Source organism: Bubalus kerabau, chromosome 9, assembly GCF_029407905.1.
Source record: "Bubalus kerabau isolate K-KA32 ecotype Philippines breed swamp buffalo chromosome 9, PCC_UOA_SB_1v2, whole genome shotgun sequence".
NCBI classification, from domain to species: Eukaryota; Metazoa; Chordata; class Mammalia; order Artiodactyla; family Bovidae; genus Bubalus; species Bubalus kerabau.
This window is the reverse complement of record NC_073632.1, coordinates 16,718,584-16,743,103: the sequence shown is the minus strand read 5'-3', so window position 1 is coordinate 16,743,103 and position 24,520 is coordinate 16,718,584. Positions and strand designations below refer to the sequence as shown.

Sequence of the window (24,520 nt, the reverse complement as noted above, 5' to 3'; positions counted from 1 at the left end):
GAGTCTTCTCCAACACCACAGTTTAAAAGCATCAATTCTTCGGTGCTCAGCTTTCTTCACAGTCCAACTTTCACATCCATACATGACCACTGGAAAAACCATAGCCTTGACTAGACGGACCTTTGTTGGCAAAGTAATGTCTCTGCTTTTGAGTATGCTATCTAGGTTGGTCATATAAACTTTAGAATTTCATTTATATGAAGTTCAAGAGATTGTATGACTTAACTATATCAGAGTACTGGTTGCCTTGGTAGGGTGTCAGCTGGGATGGGATCCAGGAAAGTCTTCTGGGGTTCTGGAAAGTTCTATAATTGGATCTGAGCGGCAGTTTCACAGATGTATAAATACATTATGCAAAAATTCACTGCACTGTGCACCTAGGATTTGTGGACCTTTGTGTGAGTAATACCTCAACAGAGTGAGGAAAACAGCTTGTGTTTGAGAAAGCACTGTAAGCTAAAATAATTTTTATAAAACAAAACACCAAAATTGTGATCAAATTTTTTACAATGACTTTGAATGACTGTATGACTGTTGTAAATGAGGTTAAGTTTAAATTCTTCACAATGTATATAGGGAGACTCCAACAGATGATTGGCAAGCACACATCCAGACTATGGAAGGAACTTCCTACTATGATGCATTGGTAATGACTGGAAGGTATGTTAGCTTATTGCCAAGTTGGAAACAGTATATATCTTATTTAAATTCTTCTGCAGACTTAATGAATATATGATGATGCCAAGATAATACCCCTGTCACTTTGAAGTAAATAAAATTGAACATTTTCAATAATATTTATGAAAATGCTTTTCACTAAAGTCTTCAGTTTATAAAAATCAAATACAGCTTTATATCTCTAGTATATGTGCTCCGTTATGAAAAGCTGAACAAAAAAAATGAAAACTAAATGTTAATTTAAGTGAAGTAAGTCAGACAAAGACAAATATCATGATATCATTTTATATGTGGAATCTAAAAATATGATATAAATGAGCATATTTACAAAATAGAATTGACTCACAAACATAGAAAACAAACTTCTACAGTTACCAACAGGAAAAGTTGGGGAGAGATAAATTAGAAGTTTGGGATTCATATATACACACTGCTGCTGCTAAGTCGCTTCAGTCGTGTGCGACTCTGTGCAACCCCATAGACAGCAGCCCACCAGGCTCCGCCGTCCCTGGGATTCTCCAGGCAAGAACACTGGAGTGGGTTGCCATTTCTTTCTCCAATGCATGAATGTGAAAAGTGAAAGGGAAGTTGCTCAGTCGTGTCCGACTCAGCGACCCCATGGATTGCAGCCTACCAGGCTCCTCCGTCCATGGGATTTTCCCAGCAAGAGTACTGGAGTGTAGATATACATACTACTATATATAAAATGGAAAAACAACAAGGACCTACTATATAGCACAGAGAACTATACTCAGTATCTTATAATAACCTATAATGGAAAAGAATCTGAAAAAGAATATATATATATATATATATATATATATATGAAGGCAATGGCACCCCGCTCCAGTACCCTTGCCTGGAAAATCCCATGGACAGAGGAGCCTGCTAGGCTGCAGTCCATGGGGTCGCTAGGAGTCGGACAAGACTGAGCGACTTCACTTCCACTTTTCACTTTCATGCATTGGAGAAGGAAATGGCAACCCACTCCAGTGTTCTTGCCTGGAGAATCCCAGGGACAAGGGAGCCTGCTGGGCTGCCATCTATGGAGTCACTCAGAGTTGGACACGACTGAAGCGATGCAGCAGCATATATATATATATATATATGACTTTTCTGTACACCTGAAACTAACACAATATTGTAAGTCAACTAGATTTCTGTTGAAAATAAAACAACTAAATGTTAATTCCTTGGGTGTAAGACTCAAGGTACAATAAGCTGAATGCATGGGTCTCACGGTTCATTGCATAAAAAAGGCAATACAATAGAAGTAGATATAAAAAATTGGATATGTCAATTTCTTTAAGCAATGACACATTTTAATATAAAGTAAATCATACTTTTGGGGTAAATGTGCATGTATCTTGAAGAACTACTGAAAAGACCCAAATATCCAAGCATCCTATCAGATAGACAGGAGAATTTAGGTAGGGGTAGTGTTTCAAAGGCTCATGGTAACCTTTCAAAAGTAATTACTAAAAATTCACCACAAAAGATGCACAACTTGGGGGCCCTTAATCAACAGACCTTTTCAAATGTTAATGCAGAAGTCTTTGACAGATTTATCTTAAGATGCTGTTGGTGACTGTTAGACCCCCTTTCTGCCTGACTTAGCTTGAAGGACCCGGGCAGTTCATAGGGTTGGAAGGATACTGCAAGGGGTTAAAGCACCAGACAGGAAGGCTAGGTCAGATTTGGGAAAGATTATCTGATTTCATCGAGATTATCTACAAAAATTACATATATTTTAAAAAGATTTTTATCCTTCTCTTCCTTTAAAAATTAGAAACCGGAGGACCCGAGAACAAGTCATTTAAGAGAAGTTATGTGACTTCCCTCCAGATTACACAGTGACTTGATGGCAGTGATGAAATAAAACTCATTTCCCTGTTTTTCCCCCTGTATTGTACATGCTTCTTAAAATCACATTCCAAACAAACTAACAGAGTACCTATGATATTCTCTTTATTTAGTAGAAATGTATTTTGTCCTCGCTTTCAGTTTGAAACATGTGCTTGAAAAAAATCACTTGTTCCCTTAATCTCTAAATCCTTCTCCTTGTTCTCACCTGCTGGCATGGCCTCCTATTCAACTGGTATGCATTCTAGTCCAGAAACTAGATCACATGCCTTTCGAAACATATTTTTCCTATCATTGCTCTGGTCTTTCCATGCCCACTTATATGTTAAAGTCGTCAGTTTGGTATTCATGAAAGGCAGTTTGTGTTCCTTCTTTCTCCTCTCAAATAGCACAGGGATGGAAGGGATTACATGGGAGCAACGTGTGCGACACGAGAAGGGAAGGAGGGCATCAGCTGCCTCCTGAGAAACTGCAACATGTCTCTCTCTTGTCTGTTTTGACTGCTTTATTTTTTCTATTTCTTCATATCCTCAGGAATACACATACTGTATTATGGAATTGTGTGTGTTAGTTGCTTAGTCGTGTCCGACTCTTTGCAACCCCATAGACTGCAGCCCACCAGGCCCCTCTGTCCATGGGATTCTCCAGGCAAGAACACTGGAGTGGGTTGCCACCTCCTTCTCCAAAGGAACTATAGAAAGAAAGAAAGTGAAGTTGCTCAGTCGTGTCCGACTCTTTGTGACCCCATGGATTGTAGCCTACCAGGCTCCTCCATCCGTGGAATTTTCCAGGCAAGAGAACTGGAGTAGGGTGCCATTGCCTTCTTCAGTATTATGGAATTATTACCTCTATAATCACAGTTAAGTCTGTCTAGTTTCACAGGCGTTCTGTTTATCACTGTTCTTTTTTATTGAGGTATAGTTGATGTACGTTATATGTTTCAAGTGTACAACACAATTGTATAATTTTAAAAGCTTATACTCCATTTATAGTTATTATAAAATATTGGCTATAGTCCAAGTGCCAATGCTTATATTTGTAGCATATTTTATACATAATAGCTTGTACCTTTTAATCTCCTACCCCTATATTACCCCCTCTCTCTTCCACTGGTAACCACTAGTTTGTCCTCTACATTGTGGGTCCATTTCTTTTTTGTTACATTCGGTAGTTCATTTTGCTTTCTAGATTCCGTCTTTCTCTGTCTGGCTTCCCGGGTGGCTCAGTGGTAAAGAATCTGCCTGCCAATGCAGAAGATGCAGGTTTGATCCCTGGGTCAGGAAGATTCCCCAGAGAAGGAAATGGAAACCGGCTCCAGTATTACTGCCTGGAGAATCCCATGGACAGAGGAGCCTGGCAGGCTACAGTCCATGGGACATACCATTTAGCATAATACCCTCCAAGTCCACCCATGTTGCTGCAAATGGCAAAATTTCATTCCTTTCTATGGCTGAGTGTTCCATTGTGTGTGTGTGTGCTTGTGTATGTGTACCTGCTTTATCCTTTATTCTTTATCCATTGATGACACTTAGGCTAATTCCAAATCTTGGCTACTGTAAACAATGCTGCTATGAATATTGAGGTGCATGTATCTTTTCAAATTAGTGGGTTTTTTTTTCACATACATACCCAGGTGTGGAATTGTTGGGTCATGCGGTAGCTCTGTTTTTGGTTTTTTGAGGAACCTCCACACAGTTTTCCACAACAACTGCAACAAGTTACATTCCCACCAACAGTGTACAAAGGGTCCCTTTTCCCCACACCCTCGCCAACGTTCGTCACTTGTGGTCTCTTTGGGGGCAGCCATTCTGACAGGCGTCACTCTTGTTTTCTAACACGTATTGAGGAAAGCTGTTCTCTTTACCTTTACTGACAAAACTCACAACACGACATTTGTCTCAGGATTACAGTTGAAGAGGCGAACGGCAGTTTACCACAGACATAGAACTAGCTTGTATTCTTTTCATCCTGCTCCTGCTGCTGCTAAGTCGCTTCAGTCGTGTCAGACTCTGTGTGACCCCATAGACGGCAGCCCACCAGGCTCCGCAGTCCCTGGGATTCTCCAGGCAAGAACACTGGAGTGGGTAAAATGTATCAAAATAAGAACTTTCAGGTGCTTTTCATTTTTTTTTAAGGCTGACAGACTTCCTATTGACAGAGGCCTTTCTTTTGATTGTTACTAGTTGTCGTTAGGACCCCTGTACACTATACTTTGCTGCTACTGCTGCTAAGTCGCTTCAGTCGTGTCCGACTGTGTGACCCCATAGACAGCAGCCCACTAGGCTCCTCTGTCCCTGGGATTCTCCAGGCAAGAAGACTGGAGTGGGTTGCTATTTCCTCCTCCAGGGGATCTTCCTGACGCAGGGACAGAACCAGTGTCTGCTACTTCTCCTGCATTGGCGGGTGGGTTCTTTACTACTAGCGCCTGGTGGCTCAGAGGGTAAAGAATCAGCCTGCAATGTGGGAGACCCAGGTTTGATCCCGGGGTTGGGAAGATCCCCTGGAGAAGGGAAAAGCTACCCATTCCAGTATCCTTGCCTGGAGAATTCCATGGGCAGAGGAGCCTGGCAGGCTACAGCCCATAAGGTTGCAAGGAGTTGGACACAGCTGAAGTCACTTAGCACAGCACATCACAGAGCCAACTGAGAAGCTCCTAGATTAAGGAGAGTGGAGGAGAAAGAGGAACCATATGATACATAAGCTTCTATCATAGAGGAAATTTTTAAGAAAGTGATTAAAGGCAGTCTGGAGCTAATGCATGCAATATATATTTGTTAATACAAGTTTCTTCCCCACCGCTTTTTGACAACTGAGCTGAAACGGCCACATTCAAATTGTTTATCTGCTGTGTGAAAACACTCAAGTATGCCTTATAATCTCAACATAATGGTAACACTGACCAAAGAATATGAAACCACTAATTCTGAATAGCTTCAGGATTTTAATTTTCAAGGTGTTATTGAATCTCTCTGTATTATTCTCGATTCCACCTCAACTGGGCCAAGATTGCAAGTAACCTTTAACTACTCCATTGAGTTCAGTAAAGCAATTAAAAGACTCGAATTATCCTTCGTATATTTAAGTTTAACAGCAGACTGTTGACAACTTCACAGGCTCCAGAGTTGAAATCCTAGCCTCTCCCTCAGATTCGTTATATTTTATTTTTAGCTGTAATCACTTCCCTCTGGTAAATGGTTAGTGACCACACACACAGGTCTGCACATGAGGAAACTAAAAAGGGAATCTTGCGTGTGAATCAGACACACAAGACACGAGAAGAGCCCCTGTCAGGCCAGGCTCGGAATGTCATCCTCTCCAGTAATCCTCATGACAGGCTGTGCTGACGTTTTCAATTAATGCAAATGATACTTTCAATCAAGTAACTTCGACGGCAGGTTTAGGGTGAGTTGTTTCACGAGCACCTCCTACCAGACAATCTAATAAAATCAACTCTTCATCTTTAGTCATTTCCCTCCATACTTCAAGTTACATAAAGCTTACTAGACTTTTGATCAACTTGGAATTCACACCCAGGAAACTCTTTCAGAAAGATTAATGTGGTAGAGTAAATTGAGCCAGAACATATGCATTCCAATTTCCCCATATACAGTAAACCTGATTAAAGAATTGGGATAGCAAAGTACAGGAGTATCACATTCAGGGAAATCCCAAGGTGGCGGAGCTTCAGTTCTGCAAGATGATTACCTTCTGGAGATCCACAGCGAACAGTACTCTATTATACATGTAGAAGTGTGGGGCTCCCTGGTGGTTCAGTGGTAAAGAATCAGCCTGCCAATGCAGGAGACACGGGGTCAACCCCTGATCCAGGAAGATCCCACACGCCGTGGAGCAAGAGCTCCATGTGCTACAACTACTGAGTTTGTGCTCTGGAGCCCATGAGCTGCAGCTACGGAGCCCACGTGCCACAAGTACTGAAGCCCGTGCGCCCTGGAGCCTGAGCTCTGCAGCAAGAGAAACCTCTGCAATGAGGGGCTCCTGTGCTGCAACTGCAGCATGGTTCCCACTAGCCACGACTAGGAAAACCCTTTGCAGCAACGAAAACCCAGCATAGTCAAAAATCAATAGGTAATAATACATTTTAAAAATAAATAAATGGAAGGTTACATCAGCTATAAAAATAAAGAAATGTCTTACCAGGGTAGAGCTCATGTTAAATGTTCTTACCCCTCCAAAAAGAGTTATTAAAGTGTAAATTAATAAGTAAACAAATAAAAAAATAAAAGGAACCTGGTACAAGATAACCAGCTGAGGAAAAAAGAGACAATTATCAAAAAGGTGAGTGTTTATTTTCCTAAAACACGGGGCATTAGATTCACCTGGGAAGCTGGTTAAAAATGTCAATTACTGAATTCCGCCCCAGGCTGCCTTGCATCGTAGGTGTCTCTGGAGTGGGACCAGGGAATCAATACTCCAGATGATCCTTATTCACACTAAAACTAGAAAACCGTTTGTGTAGATCCTTCAGATCATCATCAGGAACACTTATTACACACTAGCATGTGCCTGGAAACTGATTCACTCTCCTTTCTAGCCAAAAAAGTCCTATCCCCTCTGATTAAGTAATTACTTGCATTACCTGCTATGTCTCTTAAAATGAAGAGACATTAAAAAAATTGAGGAGAGTCGCAACATTATCAGAATAAACTCCCTGCCCTATGTACTACTTTTTGCCATGAGTCATTCCTGATTTTTCTGATAAAAGAAAGTGTTTCCCCCACCCCAAAAACGTATGAGAGCCACAGGATATCTTTGGTATGGTGTTAGCATATTCAAACTCCCATGAAGATTATTTTATGAAATGTACCTCCTGCCAAATTAGTGAAAAATCATAAAGACTCACAAAATGTTCAAGAGACTCAGATGTGTTATATCTTTATAAGAGATTGTTATAAAAGTCTCAAAAGTCTCTACTAGGGTGTGTTATAAACCTGTATATACCTTGTTAGCCAAAATTCTGAAAGAAATATTCAAAAATAAGCATAAGACAACTCACACTCTCAGGACATATCATCATATATGACTATTGTCAGAATTCATCATGTGTGGTCATTTGCACAGAAAGCAACTCAAAGCTTCTTTTTGTTTAACAAATGGCCTTTCAGTGGGTCTAGTTAAACTTTATAATACAGAATGCATGTAGTTCAGTAACTTACACATACTCAATGTTCAAGAAAAGGTTTCCAAATTAGCCACTTGATCATGTTTAAAAATCAGAGATGGAAATAAATGTTTCAAATTGCCTTCAAGTCCTTTGGAAATATTTATGAGGTTGATAATTTAACAACTGAATGTAAATATTAGGGCTTCCCTGATGGCTCAGTGGTAAAGAATTAACCTGTCAATGCAAGAGTCGTGGGTTCAATTCCTCGGTTGGGAAGATCCCCTGGAGAAGGAAATGGCAACCCATTCCAGTATTCTTGCCTGGGAAATCCCATGGAAGCGGAGCCTGGCGGACTACAGTCCATGTGGTTGCAAAAGAATCAGACACAACGCAGCCACTAAATAACAACAATTATCTATTTAGGTCAAAAAGTGCTCTCAAGACTGTTATTTTCCTGTTCACTTCATCTCAGACACTACAAAACTGACATATAATCAAGCTACGTTTCTTTTTCTATTTTAGTCTGTTTTCACTTTTCTCTAATTAATATTAGATACGTGCCTTCATACTAACTGGGAATGAGTTTCCATATTATAATCTGAATAATTTAAGTAACATTATTTAAAGGTGAAAGGGAGAAATAGACACATGGATGCAAAATGCATACTTATATTTATAAATATCAATGAGATAAACAAAAGCTATTTAGATTAATACATATATTGAAAAATGTAAATTTAGGCATTCTCAATGTGTGACTTGAAGGTCAATGGGGAAAACAATAAATTCTTATCTATTTTTTATTTGTAGATTTAATCTATGTCCTCTTCAACCATAAGATTTATTTTAATAATTTTTTAAAAAATAAAGACTACAAATAACATTTGGAGACTGTACACAAAGGCGACCTGGATACCTGGCTTGTCCCTGTTCATCACGGAAGCGGAAACAGGAAGCAGGAATGTTGCCGCCCAGAGCCAAAGCCTCCAAGAGCCAGCGAGCTTCATGGCGCCTCTGAATCATGGGAACCAGTGGCCACAGATCTGCAACAGAACAGAACATCTGAATAGAGCTGGTGCATGCAGTTCCTTTCATTATCATCCCCAGAAAATCCTCAGCACCAAGGAGAACACAAGAGATTTTTACATTATATATAATTATGTAATTGGATATCTGATTATATATAATTTGCGGTTGCTGTTCAGTCACTCAGTTGTGTCGGTCTCTTTGACACCCCATGGACTGCAGCATGCCAGGCTTCCCTGTCCACCACCATCTCCTGCAACTTGTTCAAACTCATGCCCATTGTGTCAGTGATGCCATCCAACCATCTCATCCTCTGATGTCCTCTTCTCCTCCTGCCTTCAATCTTTCCTAGCATCAGCGTCTTTTCTAATGAGTCAGCCCTTTGCATCAGGTGGCCAAAGTATTGAAGCTTCAGCTTCACTATCAGTCCTTCCAATGAATATTCAGGGTTAATTTCCTTTAAGATTGACTGGTTTGATCTCCCTGCAGTCCAAGGGACTCTCAAGAGGCTTCTCCGACACCACAGTTCAAAAGCATCAATTCTTCGGTGCTCAGCCTTCTTTAAGGTCCAGCTCTCACATCCATACGTGATACTGAAAAAGCCATAGCTTTGACTAGATACACTTTGTTGGCAAAGTAACGTCTCTGCTTTTTAATATGCTGTCTACATTTGTCATAGTTTTTCTTATAATTAGACACTATATATTAATGTAGACTTTATTATGCATAAGAAAGCTTTGAAAATTTTTCAGATTAGTTCCTTTTTATTAATGTCCATACACCCTCTTATTTCTCTTCTTTGCAATCTTTTTAAAACCACACCACGTATACAATGATTTGTATATATATATATCTTTATTGGGGGTGGCGGCAGGGGGGCTTCCCTGGCAGCTCAGAGGATAAAGAATCTGACTGCAGTGCAGGAGACCTGGGTTTGATCCCTCAGTCAGGAAGATCTCCTGGAGAAGGAAACGGCTACCCATGCCAATATTCTTGCCTGGAGAATTCCAGGACAGAGGAGACTTTACTCTTAGTAAAATATAAATATTGAAATTTACCATCGTAACCATTTTTAAGAGTATAGTTCAATGGCATTAAGTACTTCACATTGTATATTCACCACCACCATCTATAACTTTTCATCTTGCAAAACTGAAACTCTGTATCTATGAAACAATAGCTCATTATTTCTCCCACCCCTAGCCCCTGGCAACCGCCATTCTGTTTTCTGTCTCTACTAATCTGACTGCCCTAAATCACATATATGGGGAATCATGCTGTACCTATCTTCTTGTGACTTTATTTCACCTGGAGTAATGTCCTCAAATTTCAATCATGTCATAGCATGTGTCAGTATTTTCTTCCTTTTTAAGGCTGAATAACATTCCACTCTATGTACATACCACAGTTTGTTTATCCATTCCTCCACTGAGAGACACTGGGTGCTCCCATCTTTTAGCTATTGTGAATAATCCCACTATGAACATGAATGTGCAAAAATCTGTTCAAGTCCGTGCTTTCAATTTGGGTACATACTCAGAAAGGGTCATATGATAATTCTAATTTTCTGAGGAACTCCCATACTGTTTTCCTTAGCAGCTGCAACATTTTACATTTCCACCAACAGTGAACCAGGGTCTAATTTCTCCAGTCCTTGCTAACATTATTAGTTTCTGGTTTTTTGCTTTGTTTCTTTGCTTTTTTTTATTTTTTTAAATAGCAGTCATCCTAATGGGTGTAAAATGGTATCTCATTGTGGTTTTCATTTTCATTTTCCTAAGGATTAGTGATTTGAACATCTTTTATCTGATATTTGTATATCTTCTTTAGATAAACGTCTACCTAAATCCTTTGCCCATTTTTTAATCTGTTTTTCTTGTTTTTTGTTTTTGTTACATTGTAGAAATTCTTTGTATATTTTGGAAATTAATCCCTTATCAGACATACATGTTTGCTCAGTCACTTCAGTCATGTTCGACTCTTTGTGACCCCATAGACTGTAGCCAGCCAGGCTCCTCTGCTCATGGGATTTTCCCAGCAAGAATACTGGAGTGGGTTGCTATGCCCTCTTCTAGGGGATCTTCCCAACTGAGGGATTGAACCCACATTTCCTGCATTGCCACCAGAGAAGCCCCCTTATCAGTCATAATGATTTGCAAACATTTTCTTCCATGTTGTAGATTATCTTTTCACTCTGTTAATTGCGTCCTTCACTACAGAGAAGGTGTGTTTTTTTTTTTTTTTCATGTAGTTTAATTTATCTGTTTTTGTTTTTGTTTTTCTTTTTCTTTTCTTGCCTGTCCTTTAGGGCTTCCTTTATGGCTCAACTGGAAAAGAATCTGCCTGCAATGCAGGAGACCTGGGTTCAATCCCTGGGATGGGAAGATCCCCCGGAGAAGGAAAAGGCTACTCACTCCAGTATTCTGTCCTGGAGAATTCCACAGACTCTATAGTCGATGGGGTTGCAAAGAGTTGGACACAGCTGAGTGAATTTCACTTGGCCTGTCCTTTTGGTCATATGATTTATATTTTAAAAGTAGAATTATATTTTTCACAGTTTTTTTTCTCTTCTGAATAGTAATCTTTCTTTCTATTTAAAGAAAAACAAAGGATATATGTAATGCCTACCTCATCTGAGCCTGACTTGGCATCATTTTTAACTTTAGTTGTTACCTTTCATAATTGTTTGTCTTTCTGATGTAGGTTACTACTTTGTACATATCACAATAAAAATTTTAATAAAACAAATCCCTGTAATGAAAAACATAAACGTTACTTAAGTTATTTTTTTATATTGAAGTAACTAACATGGAAACATGTTAGAACCGGGCATGGAACAACAGACTGGCTCAAAATTGGGAAAGGGGTACATCAGGGCCTCTTATTGCCACTCTTCTTTAACTTCTATGCAGAGCACACCATGTGAAATGCCAGGCTGGAGGAAGCACAGGCTGGAATCAAGATTGCAGAGAGAAATATCAATAACCTCAGATATGCAGATGACACCACTCTCATGGCAGAAAGCGAAGAGGAATTAAAGAGCCTCTTGATGAAAGTGAAAGAGGAGAGTGAAAAAGCTGACTTAAAACTCATCATTCAAAAAATGAAGATCATAGTATCCCATCCCATCCCTTCATGCATAGGGAAAACAATGGAAACAGTGACAGATGTTATTTTCTTGCACTCCAAAATCACTGCAGACGGTGACTGCAGCCATGAAATTAAAATACACTTGCTCCCTGGAAGAAAAGCAATGACAAACCTAGACAGCGTATTAAAAAGCAGAGACATCACTTTGCTTTGTCGTCATTGTCTAGTCACCCAGTTGTGTCTGACTCTTGCAACCCCATAGACTGTAGTCCACCAGGCTCCTCTGTCCATTGGATTCTCCAGGCAAGAACACTGGAGTGGGTTGCCATTGCCTTCTTCTTACTTTGCTTACAAAGGTCCATATAAGCAAAGCTATGGTTTTTCTAGTAGTCATGTATGTATGTGAGAGCTGGACAATAAAAAAGGCTGAGCGCCAAAGAACTGATGCCTTCGAACTGTGGTGCTAGAGAAGACTCTTGACAGCAAGGAGATCAAACCAGTCAGTCCTAAAGGAAATCAACCCTGAATATCATTGGAAGGACTGATGCTGAAGCTGAAGCTCCTGCTTTGGCCACTTGATGGAAGAGCCAACTCATTGGAAAAGATCCTGATGCTGGGAAAGATTGAAGGCAGGAGAAGGGGACGCCAGAGGATGAGATGGTTGGATGGCATCATGGACTCAATGGACTTGAGTTTAAGCAAACTCTGGGAGATAGTAAAGGAAAGGGAATCCTGGCACGCTTTAGTCCAAGCGGTCTCAAAGAGTCAGACTCGACAGAGTGACTGAACAACAACAAAAACATGGAAACAGACTGCAAGTAAAAATATAATGGCCCTCTCAGTATATTTAATTGCAGTATTATTAGAATAGCTATTGTAAGAGTTTTAAATATACAAATCATATTATACCATTTTTGCCATAATTCAAAGTTTGCTGCTGCTGCTAAGTCACTTTAGTCGTGTCAGACTCTGTGTGACCCCATAGACGGCAGCCCACCAGGCTCCACCATCCCTGGGATTCTCCAGACAAGAACACTGGAGTGGGTTGCCATTTCCTTCTCCAATGCAGGAAAGTGAAAAGTGAAAGGGAAGTCGCTCAGTCGTGTCTGACTCTTTGTGACCCCGTGGACTGCAGCCTACCAGGCTCCTCCATCCATGGGTTTTCCAGGCAAGAGTACTGGAGTGGGGTGCCATTGCCTTCTCCAAATTCAAAGTTTATTCAAGTCAAATAGAAAAGAATGCATGACACTAAAGGCTAGATGTTGTCAATAGACACTCTTTAGGAAAAAAAAAAAACCCTAAAGCCACCATTTTTGATATTCTGCCTGTGCCAAATACCTAGATTAGCATTTTAAAATTAATTCAAGATTTAGATATTTCTGCATGAATAGCTAGAAGCAGTAATTTCAATATGAAAACCACATGTGTGGTTCTAAAAATCAAACAGCTGGTTTTATGCTTATTTCTTTTGAACTCTTTCATCCATCTACAGTCATAATCCTCATATGACTTTACAAACTTATCACAGCTATTAATTCAAGTCAGTTGGTAGCTGTTAAAACAGTTCTATTTCAAATAAATGAGCTCACAAATATTGATCTCAACTTCAGAGATATGCTTGATTGTTTGCATTTTTAACCAAAGTGATTTTTATGAGTTGATAAATTAGCAGTGTAGTACAGTGTTTAAAACTTCATGCCCAGGCTCTGCCTGGTTATGGACACTATGTAATTTCATCAAGACTTCATTTATTCATCTGAAAACTGAGAATAATTCTACAACTATATCACTTAATACATGGAGAAATCATATCACAGGGCACTGAACACAGTAAGTGTTCAAAAAAGTTTCTGCTATTATAATTGTTTTACTCCACATATTCATAAATAACAAGTGAAAATTTATGATTATATCTACCTATTCAGCCTGAGATTGATAGCAATAACTGAAGAATGGAGAAGTGCCAAAGCATCTTAAAAATCTATGTTCATTGAAGCTTTGGTCCCTGTTTCAGGAACAAAGAAGCAGAGAGCTATAGGCATAAGCATATGAGTTCAATCTTGGGGTTTCCCAAAATATTCGAGTCACTTGGAGGATAACAGTACTTAATTTCAATCTCACTTATTCAAAATGTTTGAAGAATAGACATTATATTTAGTTGGCTAAATGTTCTAGTTACTAAAGAATTGCCGTTCCACCACTCTATTGAAATGTTTCTGGCCAAGTTCACCAAAAACTTGAAAGAAGAATCCTTTTCTCCCGGTGTCTTAACTCCACCAGCTGACCCCTCCCTCCTTGAAACCCTCCCTTCTCATCAGCCTCCCTCCTTCGCCTTTGCTGGTATTCCATCTAAATCCCCTTCTCAGATTTTTTTTTCTACCTGATTTCTTAATGATGGTATCTGTGGGAGTCTGAGGGTATTTGAATGGTGGTATCTTCCTCTCCTCTCTCTTTATAATGTCTCCTTAGGTCATCTTACTGATTCTCTCTGCTTTAAGTAGTATCTGTCAGATAATGAATCTAAAATTCACAGCTTCAGTCTAGCCTTCTTCTCTGAACTTTGGATTGTGCATCCAGCCACCCACTCAGTAGTCTCTCTCAGACATCACACAAGCATCTATATGTATCTCAACACCAAACTAAATGCTTGCTTCTTGACTATGCTCTTCCTCGCCTCTATAATTCACCCTCATCAAGACGCTCCAACGAGAATCCTAAGCATTCTTCTGCCTTCCCTACTGCCATCTCACGCATCTCCATCCAACAAGGGGCATCAGTGCTACTCCAAGCACCTCTGAGAGCCACACACTGCTGTCTGCGCCTCCGCCGCTTGCCTGGCTCAGATTGCCCTGAAGACTTTTCCCCAGCCTCCTCACTATTCCCCTCCACCACAGGCTCCTGACCAGGTTTGCTCTCTACATAGCACTGGAGAGCGTTCCTTAACATCAAAGTCAGATCACGTCACTGCCCATCTCAAGCCCTTTCACGGTTTACCATCAAATTTGGAGGGCTTCCCTGGTGGAGCAGGAGTAAAGAATCCACTTGCAATGCAGGAGATGTAGCAGGAGCTGTGGACTTGATCCATGGATGGGGAAGATCCCCCAGAGAAGGAAATGGCAACCCACTCTAGTGTTCTTGCCTGGAGAATTCCATGGACAGCTCAAGGGGTCTCAAAAGAGTCAGACACAACTTAGCAGGTAAATAATAGCAGTCAAACTTGGAATGTAATCCAGAAGCCTTCCTATGGCCTAGAAGGAAGCCCCGAGTAACCACCTCTCCAGCTGATGTCCTGTACCTCAAATTCCTTGACTTTTTCTAACTTCAGGGCCTTTGCACGTGCTATTTCCTCATGCAGGAATGTGTTGGGTCCTGTTCATCCTGCATCTTTCAGTTTAAATATTACTATGCGGAAGAGCCCTTTCCTGACCAATAGATGTTCTGGCCCTGCTATTCTCGAGCTCAGACTCTTCTGTTTGTACCCAAGTTTATTGCCCTCATTCTACTCTAAACTCCTTCAGGGCAGGGACTATGTGTCTTGTCCATTACTGTATCTTGGTGCTGAGCATAGTATCTGGAAAAGCGGAGCCTCAATAGATATTCTTTGAGTTCAAAAGTACTGGAAACTGCCAACTTGCAAATCTTGAGACACAGTGAATTACACTTAACATTTGAATCTCTAGTAACAATAACTGAATATTTTATAATTATTAAGGCATTTCAGAATCTTACACTATTTCAAGGGTTATTATACTGTGCATTGTTCCTTTTTGTATGCTTTTAATGTGTTTGCTGTTGGGGGTTTCTGTTATTCCGGTCCTGATTAGAGATGTACTCCACTCAGCCAGAAAGATTTGAAGAAACTTTTTATCAAGGTCTCAAAATGAATCCTTGTACACTGAGACACACACACACACACATTTCCTAGATCTTAACCCTCTGCTGCAGGGAATTCCAGGGTCGACTCCAATACAGTTCTCAAGGGCACAGCCCCCTCTGAGGTTTTCCTGGCCCTGTCCCCCAGCTCCTCCCCAATCCTCAGACTGGTCCTTGTCCTCCACCCACCTGTGGGGCCTTTCCTGAATCTCTCACTTCTGGGCTGTGCCACCAGCCAAAGGTCGCCTTCCTCATTGAAACTTGCCTGTTTTCTCTGCTGTCCCCTCAGACCCCAGCCTGCTGACTATCAAGATAGTTTCACAAATGCATCCAGGCCAATGTTATCATAGTTGAATGTGTTACTCTTCCCAGGTAAGATTTAAACTTTAATCTTCATTATAATGCTTTACTGATTGAGTGACTTCCCCAAATCACTTTTTTCAAACTTGTACAAAGATGGCTTTTGGTGCATTTTAAGAAAGATATGGAGATTACTGGTCAGACACATGGTCTCGTTTTCTGAAGCAGAATTTCTTTTATATATGGTATTTTATTTAATACTCATAATAAGTTGAGAGCCAGGCATGCTGGCTCTTAACATTAGCGGGTGTAAGGCAAGAAATCTATATTCCATATGTCTAAATGTTTAAAAGTCAAAACTAAAGCTAATAAAACTGATAAGAAATGTGTGTTTCTTCCTTTCCTCTTAGCACATATTTCATGAAGACTAAAAGTCAAGCCTGCATTTAGAACTGAACAGAGCATTCTGCAAGGATGCGTTGGCCTCTGGGCTGGACCAAAGCTCCCGTTGCATTGTTCCCCATTCCTGCTTCCACGCTATTCACTTCATGACAAATAGATGGGGAAAATGTGGAAACAGGGTCAGATTTCCTTGTCTTGGGCTCCAAAATCACTGCAGACAGTGACTGTGGCCACAAAAGTAAAAGATGCTTGCTCCTTGGAAGAAAAGCTACGACAAAACTACACAGTGTAAAAGCAAAGACATCACTTTGCCGACAAAGGTCTGTATAGTCAAAGCTATGGTTTTTCCAGTAGTCGTATACAGATGTTGAGGGTTGGTCTATAAAAAAAGCTGGGCTCTGGTACTGGAGAAGACTCTTGAGAGCCCCTTGGACTGCAAGGAGATCAAACCAGTCCATCCTACAGGAAATCAATACTGAATATTCATTGCAAGGACTGGTGCTGAAGTTAAAGCTCCAGTACTTTGGCCACCTGATGAGAAGAGCTGACTCACTGGAAGAGACCCTAATGCTGGGAAAGATTAAGGGCAGGAGGAGAAGGGGACGACAGAGGATGAGATGGTTCAATGGCATCACTGACTCAATGGACATGAGTTTGAGCAAGCTCTGGGAGACAGTGAAGGAGAAAAGCTGGGCGTGCTGCAGTCCATGGGGTCACAAAGAGTTAGCAACTAATGACAACCTGGCTCGATCTGCACCATGAGGGGCTTCATTCACACGTGTGAGACCCTGCCAGAAAGCTGACTTTTGTCTATGGCACCTGCAGACGCCTCTCCTTGACTGCCCCTTTGGCCTAGGAGTGTTCATACCAGTGCTTAGTCTGCCTCTGGGAAGGGGAACCCGAGGAGGAGGTTGCAAGATTCTGCAAGAGGACTGAAGGCCAGTTGGTCAGGGGATGCCAGGATCTTAGGTGCCTAGAGCCTGGTCTAAAAGCTCTGGCTTTGGGTAAGGGCGGGGTCCCTGATCTCTGTGGACTCTTTCCCCTGAGAGCAAATGCACAGACAGAGCAAGGCCATGTCAGAGCCTTCTAAAATGTAGGGTCCAGAGAAGGAATTTTCTTGCCTGGCACAGACATGAAACTTTAAATGTCATAGTGAGGCTCCCTGAGTTCAAGCCTAGGTTTGCTTACCTGGAAACCCTCTGCTGATATACCATGATGATTACTATCAGGATGTGAGGCAGACCTATCACATCCCTATATGCTTCCTTCTCAGATTTTAGCTCATCTCCATCAAGATTCTAGCCAGACCCTTCAGTTTCTTCCCAGCACTGCAGAGTACCAACGTCACCACTGTACATGTGCTTAGCACAGGGCGTCTTGGGCAGACAACACTCCTGGAGACCAGGAGCCCTCGCACGTCATCCAGACAGCCCTGCATGCAGCGGATTTCTCACTGCCTTAATAGCAGAAAGATGGCGGCTGCCTGAAGGCTGGACTGTGACCTCCACCCACATCCCTTGTTCTCACTCTCCTTTGCCAACCAGAAATATTTGCAGAGACTGGTTGGGTTTAGGGAACTTTAAAAAGCCACTATCCTTTAAACTTCCTTAATCCAGGTCTTGAAATCCTAGAAAGTAACTATCGAACCCAAGAATGTTTGAACTAGGACATAGATTTTTTAACTTCCTTATTAATCCATATTTGTGTACAGAGAGCACAAAGAAGATAGGAGGAACACTGGGATATCTGAATCTTGCATCCCATCAACAGGATGAGGCCCTACTATGTGCCTGTGGGGATACAGCAGTGAGCCAAACAGTCCCTGGGTCACTCTGATCAGGGAGATTGCAAGTAAACAAACTCTTAAGTCCTCTTTGAGAAACAGACAGTAGGAAGCAAAGGAACACAGAATAAGTAGACAAAGTGACGGAAGGAACCTTGCTGGATAAGATGGTGAAGGACCGCTTCACAGGAAACCAAAGCCAAAATTCCTACAATGGAACATGAAAATTTTACCGTTGTTGTCATTGTTCAGTCGCTGAGACATGTCTGACTCTTTGTGACCCCATGGACTGCAGCACAGCAGGCTCTCCTGTCCTTCACCATCTCCCAGAGTTTGCTCAAACTCATGTCCACTGAGTTGGTGATGCTATCTTAACCATCTCATTCTCTGCTGCCCCCTTCTCCTTTTGCCTTTAGTCTTTCCCAGCATCAGGGTCTTTTCCAATGAGTCAGCCCTTCACACATGGCAGCCAAAGTATTGGAGCTTCAGCATTAGTCCTTCCAGTGAATATTCAGGGTTGATTTCCTTCAGGATTGATTGATTTGTTCTCCTTGCAACTCAAGGGACTCTCAAGAGTCTTCCACAGCACCACAATTCCAATTTTAGATGCTTTTCCATCTAACAGTTAATGACGCTTGTTTTACATCTCTGAAATTTGGTTTTTGCTAAAGGTTTAAAGCATTAGATCTAACACCAAAATAGAAAATAACACAGCCAAGACAAGTGAAAGAAAAAAAACAGAGGAGAAAGTAGAAAGGGAACACTGATTCATTTTACATAGGCTGCTAAATGAGCAACACAATATTTTGAATATTTTGAATAAAAAAGCAGGCTTTGGACTTGCCTGGCAGTCCACTGGTTAAGGGAACTTCCTGCAGGAGGCTTGAGTTCAATTTCTGCCTTTTGCCCATACTTGTAGAGCAGCCAAAAAAAGAAAAAGAAACCATGGCTGGATTTGTGAAATGACTGTGAGAACCCCTGTTTTCAAAGCATTCATTACAAAAAGAAATGCCATGTGAGTGCGGAGTGGGTTGATTTAAAATCAAACCTTCTTGACTATCCTCCAATGTGCCTATACATAACTCCACCAAGGAAATCTGGCCATACTGTTATGAAGAGACACATCTTGTAAATAAGCAAAAGCAACAGGTGTTACACATTTGTTCTTTTACCAATCTTTAGACTCTATCTTTAGTGAAGCTATAGTAGAGTCTATAACCTACTGTATAAAACAATAGCACACATACATACACACAAAAAATCCTTAAGAGCTTAGGACTCATTCTAGCTTATTTCATAATTTTGCCATTGACTGTAGTCATGAAATTGAAGTGAGTTTGCAGAATGTACTCATGAAATTGAAGTGAGTTTGCAGAGTGTAGTCATGAAGTTGAAATGAGTTTGCAGAGGTCTTTTGCAGCCCTGGTAACATTTCTGCCCTTCTTATATTTGAGGGAAACATCTTGACATTTTTAACTACAAGCATCATCTTTAACCTAGGAATTCAAGTAAGAAATTTCAAAATCATCTTGAATTAATTCTTCATCCCTTGTATCAGATCTCTATCAAAGTCTATAAAGTCTACTTTTGAGACATTTTTTGAATGCATACCAACTTCCCCATCCTCCCAACAGCTGCTTTAGTTCACATCCTCACCATTTTGATTCTGGAAAAGTATGATAGGCTTCAGTAATCTCCTCTCTTCCAGGCCTTTTCCCTGGAGCCCCATCACCCTACTGCCCAAGACTTCTATTTCTAAAACAAAGACCTGACTTTTGAGCTCTGCCATCTGAAAGTCTCCTAGTGCTTTCCACGCCTACTTCTCAGGGAGGTAGGCGCTCAGGGCTGTGTTACAGCTGGGCCTCAGCTCATCCGACCAGGCTCATGTCCTGCTGCCTCCTTCCAACACACTATATTCCATCAAACTATTCCCAGTTCCCCAAATGTTCCAGGCTTCTGAACATGCTGGAATGTTCTTCCAAGTTTTTCTCCATCTACTCTGCCTTCCACATGTATTTCACCCTCTACGTCCTCTCTGAAGTCTGCAAGTCCCATCCTGGAGCTCATCACCTTGCGATCAACCAGAACTCAGGACCCAGCCCCGATTCAGCTTGGGCTACTCCTTTGTGGTAACTTGTGGACATTCTATCTCCTCTCTGTACTGAATACCTTGAAGAAAGTAGATTGCATCTGATATCTGCATTTTGTTTCAACTTGGCATTTAATGGATCCTTATTTGATCAGTTTGTAGGATGAATATAGTCTAAGGCAATACATGTGGGCTAAAACTAAACAAATGAAAGGTTGAAACCAAGTAATAAATATATCCATATAGAGATTTAACAATTACAGCAATATATGGATAAAGTGAAGAGTTACAGAGAAGTAAAGAAAAAACTACTAAAAAGAAGGCTCAGTGAACATAATTTCAGTTATTAACCAGTGAGATTTTATGATTTCAGTGAGACAAAAAAAAAAAATACTTTAAACTTGTCTTCCTTTACTGAAAACATAGCCCCTAGTTCCTAATGTTTATATTTCTTAAAGCTGATCAACTCTATCACATTTTTTCAAAGTTCTGTGATTTCTCCTGTCACTTCAAAACTAGTGCCAACTTTCCAGGGGATCTCCAGGCCTAGGTTACCCTACAGAAGGTTTAAGCAACTCTCTCCACCCTCAATAACTGTTTCTTTTATTGACTCACTTCTCTGAACGACAGTTGTTGCCATCAACTTTCTAGATACTATTCTCAATTTGACTGTCATGACCAATCTAGATTTTGTCCGATTTTAATTCTCTAGCTCTGCCTGAAACAGGTATTTATATATCAGTGACCCAATGCCATTTCAAATTTTAAATAAATATATTAATGTTTGGGGGGGACTTTCCAGGTGGTACAGTGGTGAAGAATCCACCTGTCAATGCAGGAGATGCCAGAAATGCGGGTTGGATCCCTGATTGGGGAAGATCCCCTGGGGTAGGAAACAGGAACCTACTCCAGTATTCTTGTCTGGAGAGTTCCACAGAAACGAGAGCCTGGGGGACTACAATCCATAGGTCGCAAAGAGTCAGACATGACTAGCAACTGAGCACAATTTTGCCTATCTATCAACTTTTCTTGATGTTTCCATTTGGAAGCCTCTACCAACATTCTGATCAACTACTCTCGCCTCTCAAGATCATCTTTTATTTCTCCCAGAGAGAGATCAGAGGAGCTGTGGGCCTCCCGAGGCTTGCGTGGATAAGACAGGCCTGGTGTTCCACTCTGTTCTTTTTTTTAGTATCACTGTTGCATCTGCCATCTTTGTACCATTTCCAAATGCAGTGTGCGGCTTCCTCACCTGGTTGTCTCACTCACGGCCTGCAGAGTCACACCCTGTGTGCCTCTGGCCTCTCCGGCCTCCCTTTAGTCTCTCCTGGGCAGGGGCTCTCTGCTGTCCTCATCTCAGGTTTCGCTCCAGCTTGGACTCTCCATCTTACCAGGCAGATGACGGCTGGCCCCCACCTCTAAGCCTCCATGCATGCCTTTCCTTCTGATTGGAATGTCCTCTGCTCTATTCTGCTAAGCCTCCTTATTCTCTGCTGCTTTAACATATACTCCCCAAGGTGGCCCACCCCAAATATTTTTTTCCAGCATCCTCTTCAGGTTCTATATTAGTGTCTTGCTAGCTCTATTTAGTTTCTACTCCTGCTAATTTTTCATTCTTCACTTGAATTTGTACTTATGATCCCAACTGGCCATACAACCATGGTTTCTATCTCTTTATCTTCTCCTGCCTTTAAGACGTCCATTCTGTGTACCCCTCAGGCCTTTCTGTCTGCTGGGGAAATAAATGAACTAAAATTGCAGCAGGAAAAAATTAAACTGAAGGACCTGAAAGTAGATGGGAATTTTTCATTTCTAGAGACTAGCAGGGGCTTCCATCTGTCTTAGGTGGTTTCCTTCCATGATGATGATTCAGGCACAGAGATAATGTCCCAACTGTGAGAGTAATCACATTGGGTTTTCTGTTACCTTTTTGCTCTTTCTCTGACCTTTTCTTACCAGGTTCAGACTCTCTCCCCTGCTCCATGGTCCACCTTCTCCCTCCTTTCTCAGGAAACCCCACTTACATTCCTGGCCACTTTTCACAGAAGCACCTACCTGTTAACTTTCTCCATTTTCTATACCCCCAGGGAGAGAATGAATTTTCCACCTCTGAGGATCACTGTCTTTCCCACTCAGAAGAGAGATATTCCTGAGAAAGGGACTTTTAGGGGTGTTTCACAGCATCTGAGGACCTAAACATCTCCCTTCCAGCTCTGGATGCACGTATCAAAGATCTCTACTTCGGGAGGGTCCCGTTTTCTCCCTATGGACCAAAAGGAGATGCTGAAAGACTCACTTAGTTAAGAGGTTATTTAAATCCCTTAAAGAACAACAGCGGCGCTCGTTTTGGGCAGAAAAAGCAACTTTGGTCGGTCCGTGTGTGTGTGTGTGTGTGTGTGTTTGTAAGGATGGGTGGGAAGGGGGCTGATGAAGAGGGTCTATCTCTATTATTGGGCAGATTTAAAATCCTTTTCCGCGTACGAACCATCCTCCCATCTGGTTGCTCCGCAGCCTTCTCCTTCAGGCCAAAGAGGTAATCAGGTAGTCTTGGGATGGGGGTGGCGGGGGAAGGCGGGGGGGCTGTGAGCGGGAATGGAGGCACCGCAATGTATTCCTTTAAGCTCCCAGTTCCCAGTCCCAGAGGACTCGCCGGTGCAATCCCGGGATGGCGCCCTTAACACTCCAGGCATCTGCAGGATACGGGGTCTCCCGCAACCCGCGTCCCCTGCGGCTGGGTTCCGGAACCCGGCTCCTCGCATCCTCCCGCAGTTCGCGTCTCGGTGCCTCCGGGGCTGCCGCATCCCGGCCCGTCCCCCCGCCGGTCGGCCCACCGACTCGCCTTCGCCGTAACCTTCTCGGGGCAGCTTTCGCTTCCAAGCCGCGCGCTCCGGATGAGCTGGGCTGCCCGCGGCCGCGGCCGGCTGGGTTCCGAGCCAACAAACTTCTCTCCGACTCCGCAGCGCGCGGGCGGCCGGCCGGAGCCGCGGGCTGCGCGACCATCGGGGCGCCGGGCCAGCGCTCCGGGAGGAGCGGGCCCGGGGAGCCCAGCCCCGGGACACCCCCCAACCCCCCCCCCGCGCCCCGGCCGCGCCGCAGCCTTGAGAGTCGCGCTCGTAGAAGCAGCCGCAGGGCAGGACCGGTAACCGCGCGGGGAGCCGGCGCCGCAACCCCGCGCCCCGCAGTGTACGCCCCTTCACTGTCTCCTCGCTTTCTAGGCGGGGGACGTCTCTAGACAGAGATCAAACAAACAAACAAACAAACAAAAAGCTCTAACGGCACGGGTTTCTTTTGAGTGGATTTGTTTTCTGCGTTTCTCCCTGGAGATTTTTTTTTTTCCTTCTGTATTCGGTGTCTTGACCGCATCAGCAGGGCTCTCAGTTCTGCTCCACAGACAAACAGATCCGGCAGAAGCACCTAGAACTAAAGTATAAAGCCCGCAGCCTGCAGGGTGGGCACACACGAACACGACCCACCAGCATCTACGCAGCGCGCTCAGGCGGCCCAGTCGTGCCCACAGGGCGGCCTCCCGGGCTACAGCTACCTACGGGAATGCGAAATGGCAGGTGTGCGTTCCGTACGCACCCTGACCCACCGACGAGCGGAGCCCGGCTTTCAGATTTTCTGGGGAAACGGGTGCTGCGGAGACGCAGAACCGCGAGGGAGCGTGCGCGCGGGGGAGCGGGCGGGCGCGGGGTCGCGGCGCCGCGCACTTACCTTGGCCGCGTGCGGGGCTCGCCGGCCGGTGGGCGGGCGAGCGCGAGGCTGAGCACCGCGGCACTGAGCGCCCTGCGAGTGGGGCCGGGGCGCGCGCCGCTGCCCTTATTAGTCTCTCCCCGGTGACCCTCCCACTCGTCGAGGACGAGGACTCCGCAAGACGGGACTCCGCCAACTCGGGCCCGGGTTTTCCTTAATTACAGCTACGTCGCCCCAGAGCCTTGTAGGTTTCCGCTTTATCCGCTGTTTCCCATCACATAGAGAAGGCTGGTTGCAAAGGCTTCGAGTTTCTCACTTTGTGAAGTGTCATCCAAGTATGGTATGCGGCGGACACTCGAAGGTAGATAACTGGCTTTTTAACAGATGAACTGTGAAGGGACATCATTTCTGTTTCATTTTGTGCTGTTATATCAGTTTAGATAAAGTTAATCAAGAGAGGCTGTTCCGATCATGCTTGGATATACAGAGTTGTTTGGTTTTGTCTCAGACTCCACAGAAGTATTTTGTGATTTTTAATATTGTATCTTTCTATAGATCGGCGCTACAAATCCTGAACTCTTTGGGGCCCCTTATAACATGT

The 24,520-nt window shown here is 42.8% G+C and overlaps 1 protein-coding gene across 1 annotated transcript in view; it reads right to left on the bottom strand.

Moving 5' to 3' along the window:
• Positions 1–24,179, bottom strand: part of COL19A1 (collagen type XIX alpha 1 chain) — a 447,290-nt gene extending 423,111 nt beyond the window's left edge. The window contains exons 1-2 of the mRNA XM_055534763.1: positions 23,941–24,179; positions 8,580–8,706 (exon numbers count right to left, since the gene is read on the bottom strand). Of these exons, the coding sequence (XP_055390738.1) occupies positions 8,580–8,670 (91 nt within the window). The 5' untranslated portion in view covers positions 8,671–8,706; positions 23,941–24,179. The remainder of the gene's footprint in view (positions 1–8,579; positions 8,707–23,940) is intronic.
• Between the last annotated feature and the right edge of the window lie 341 nt (positions 24,180–24,520).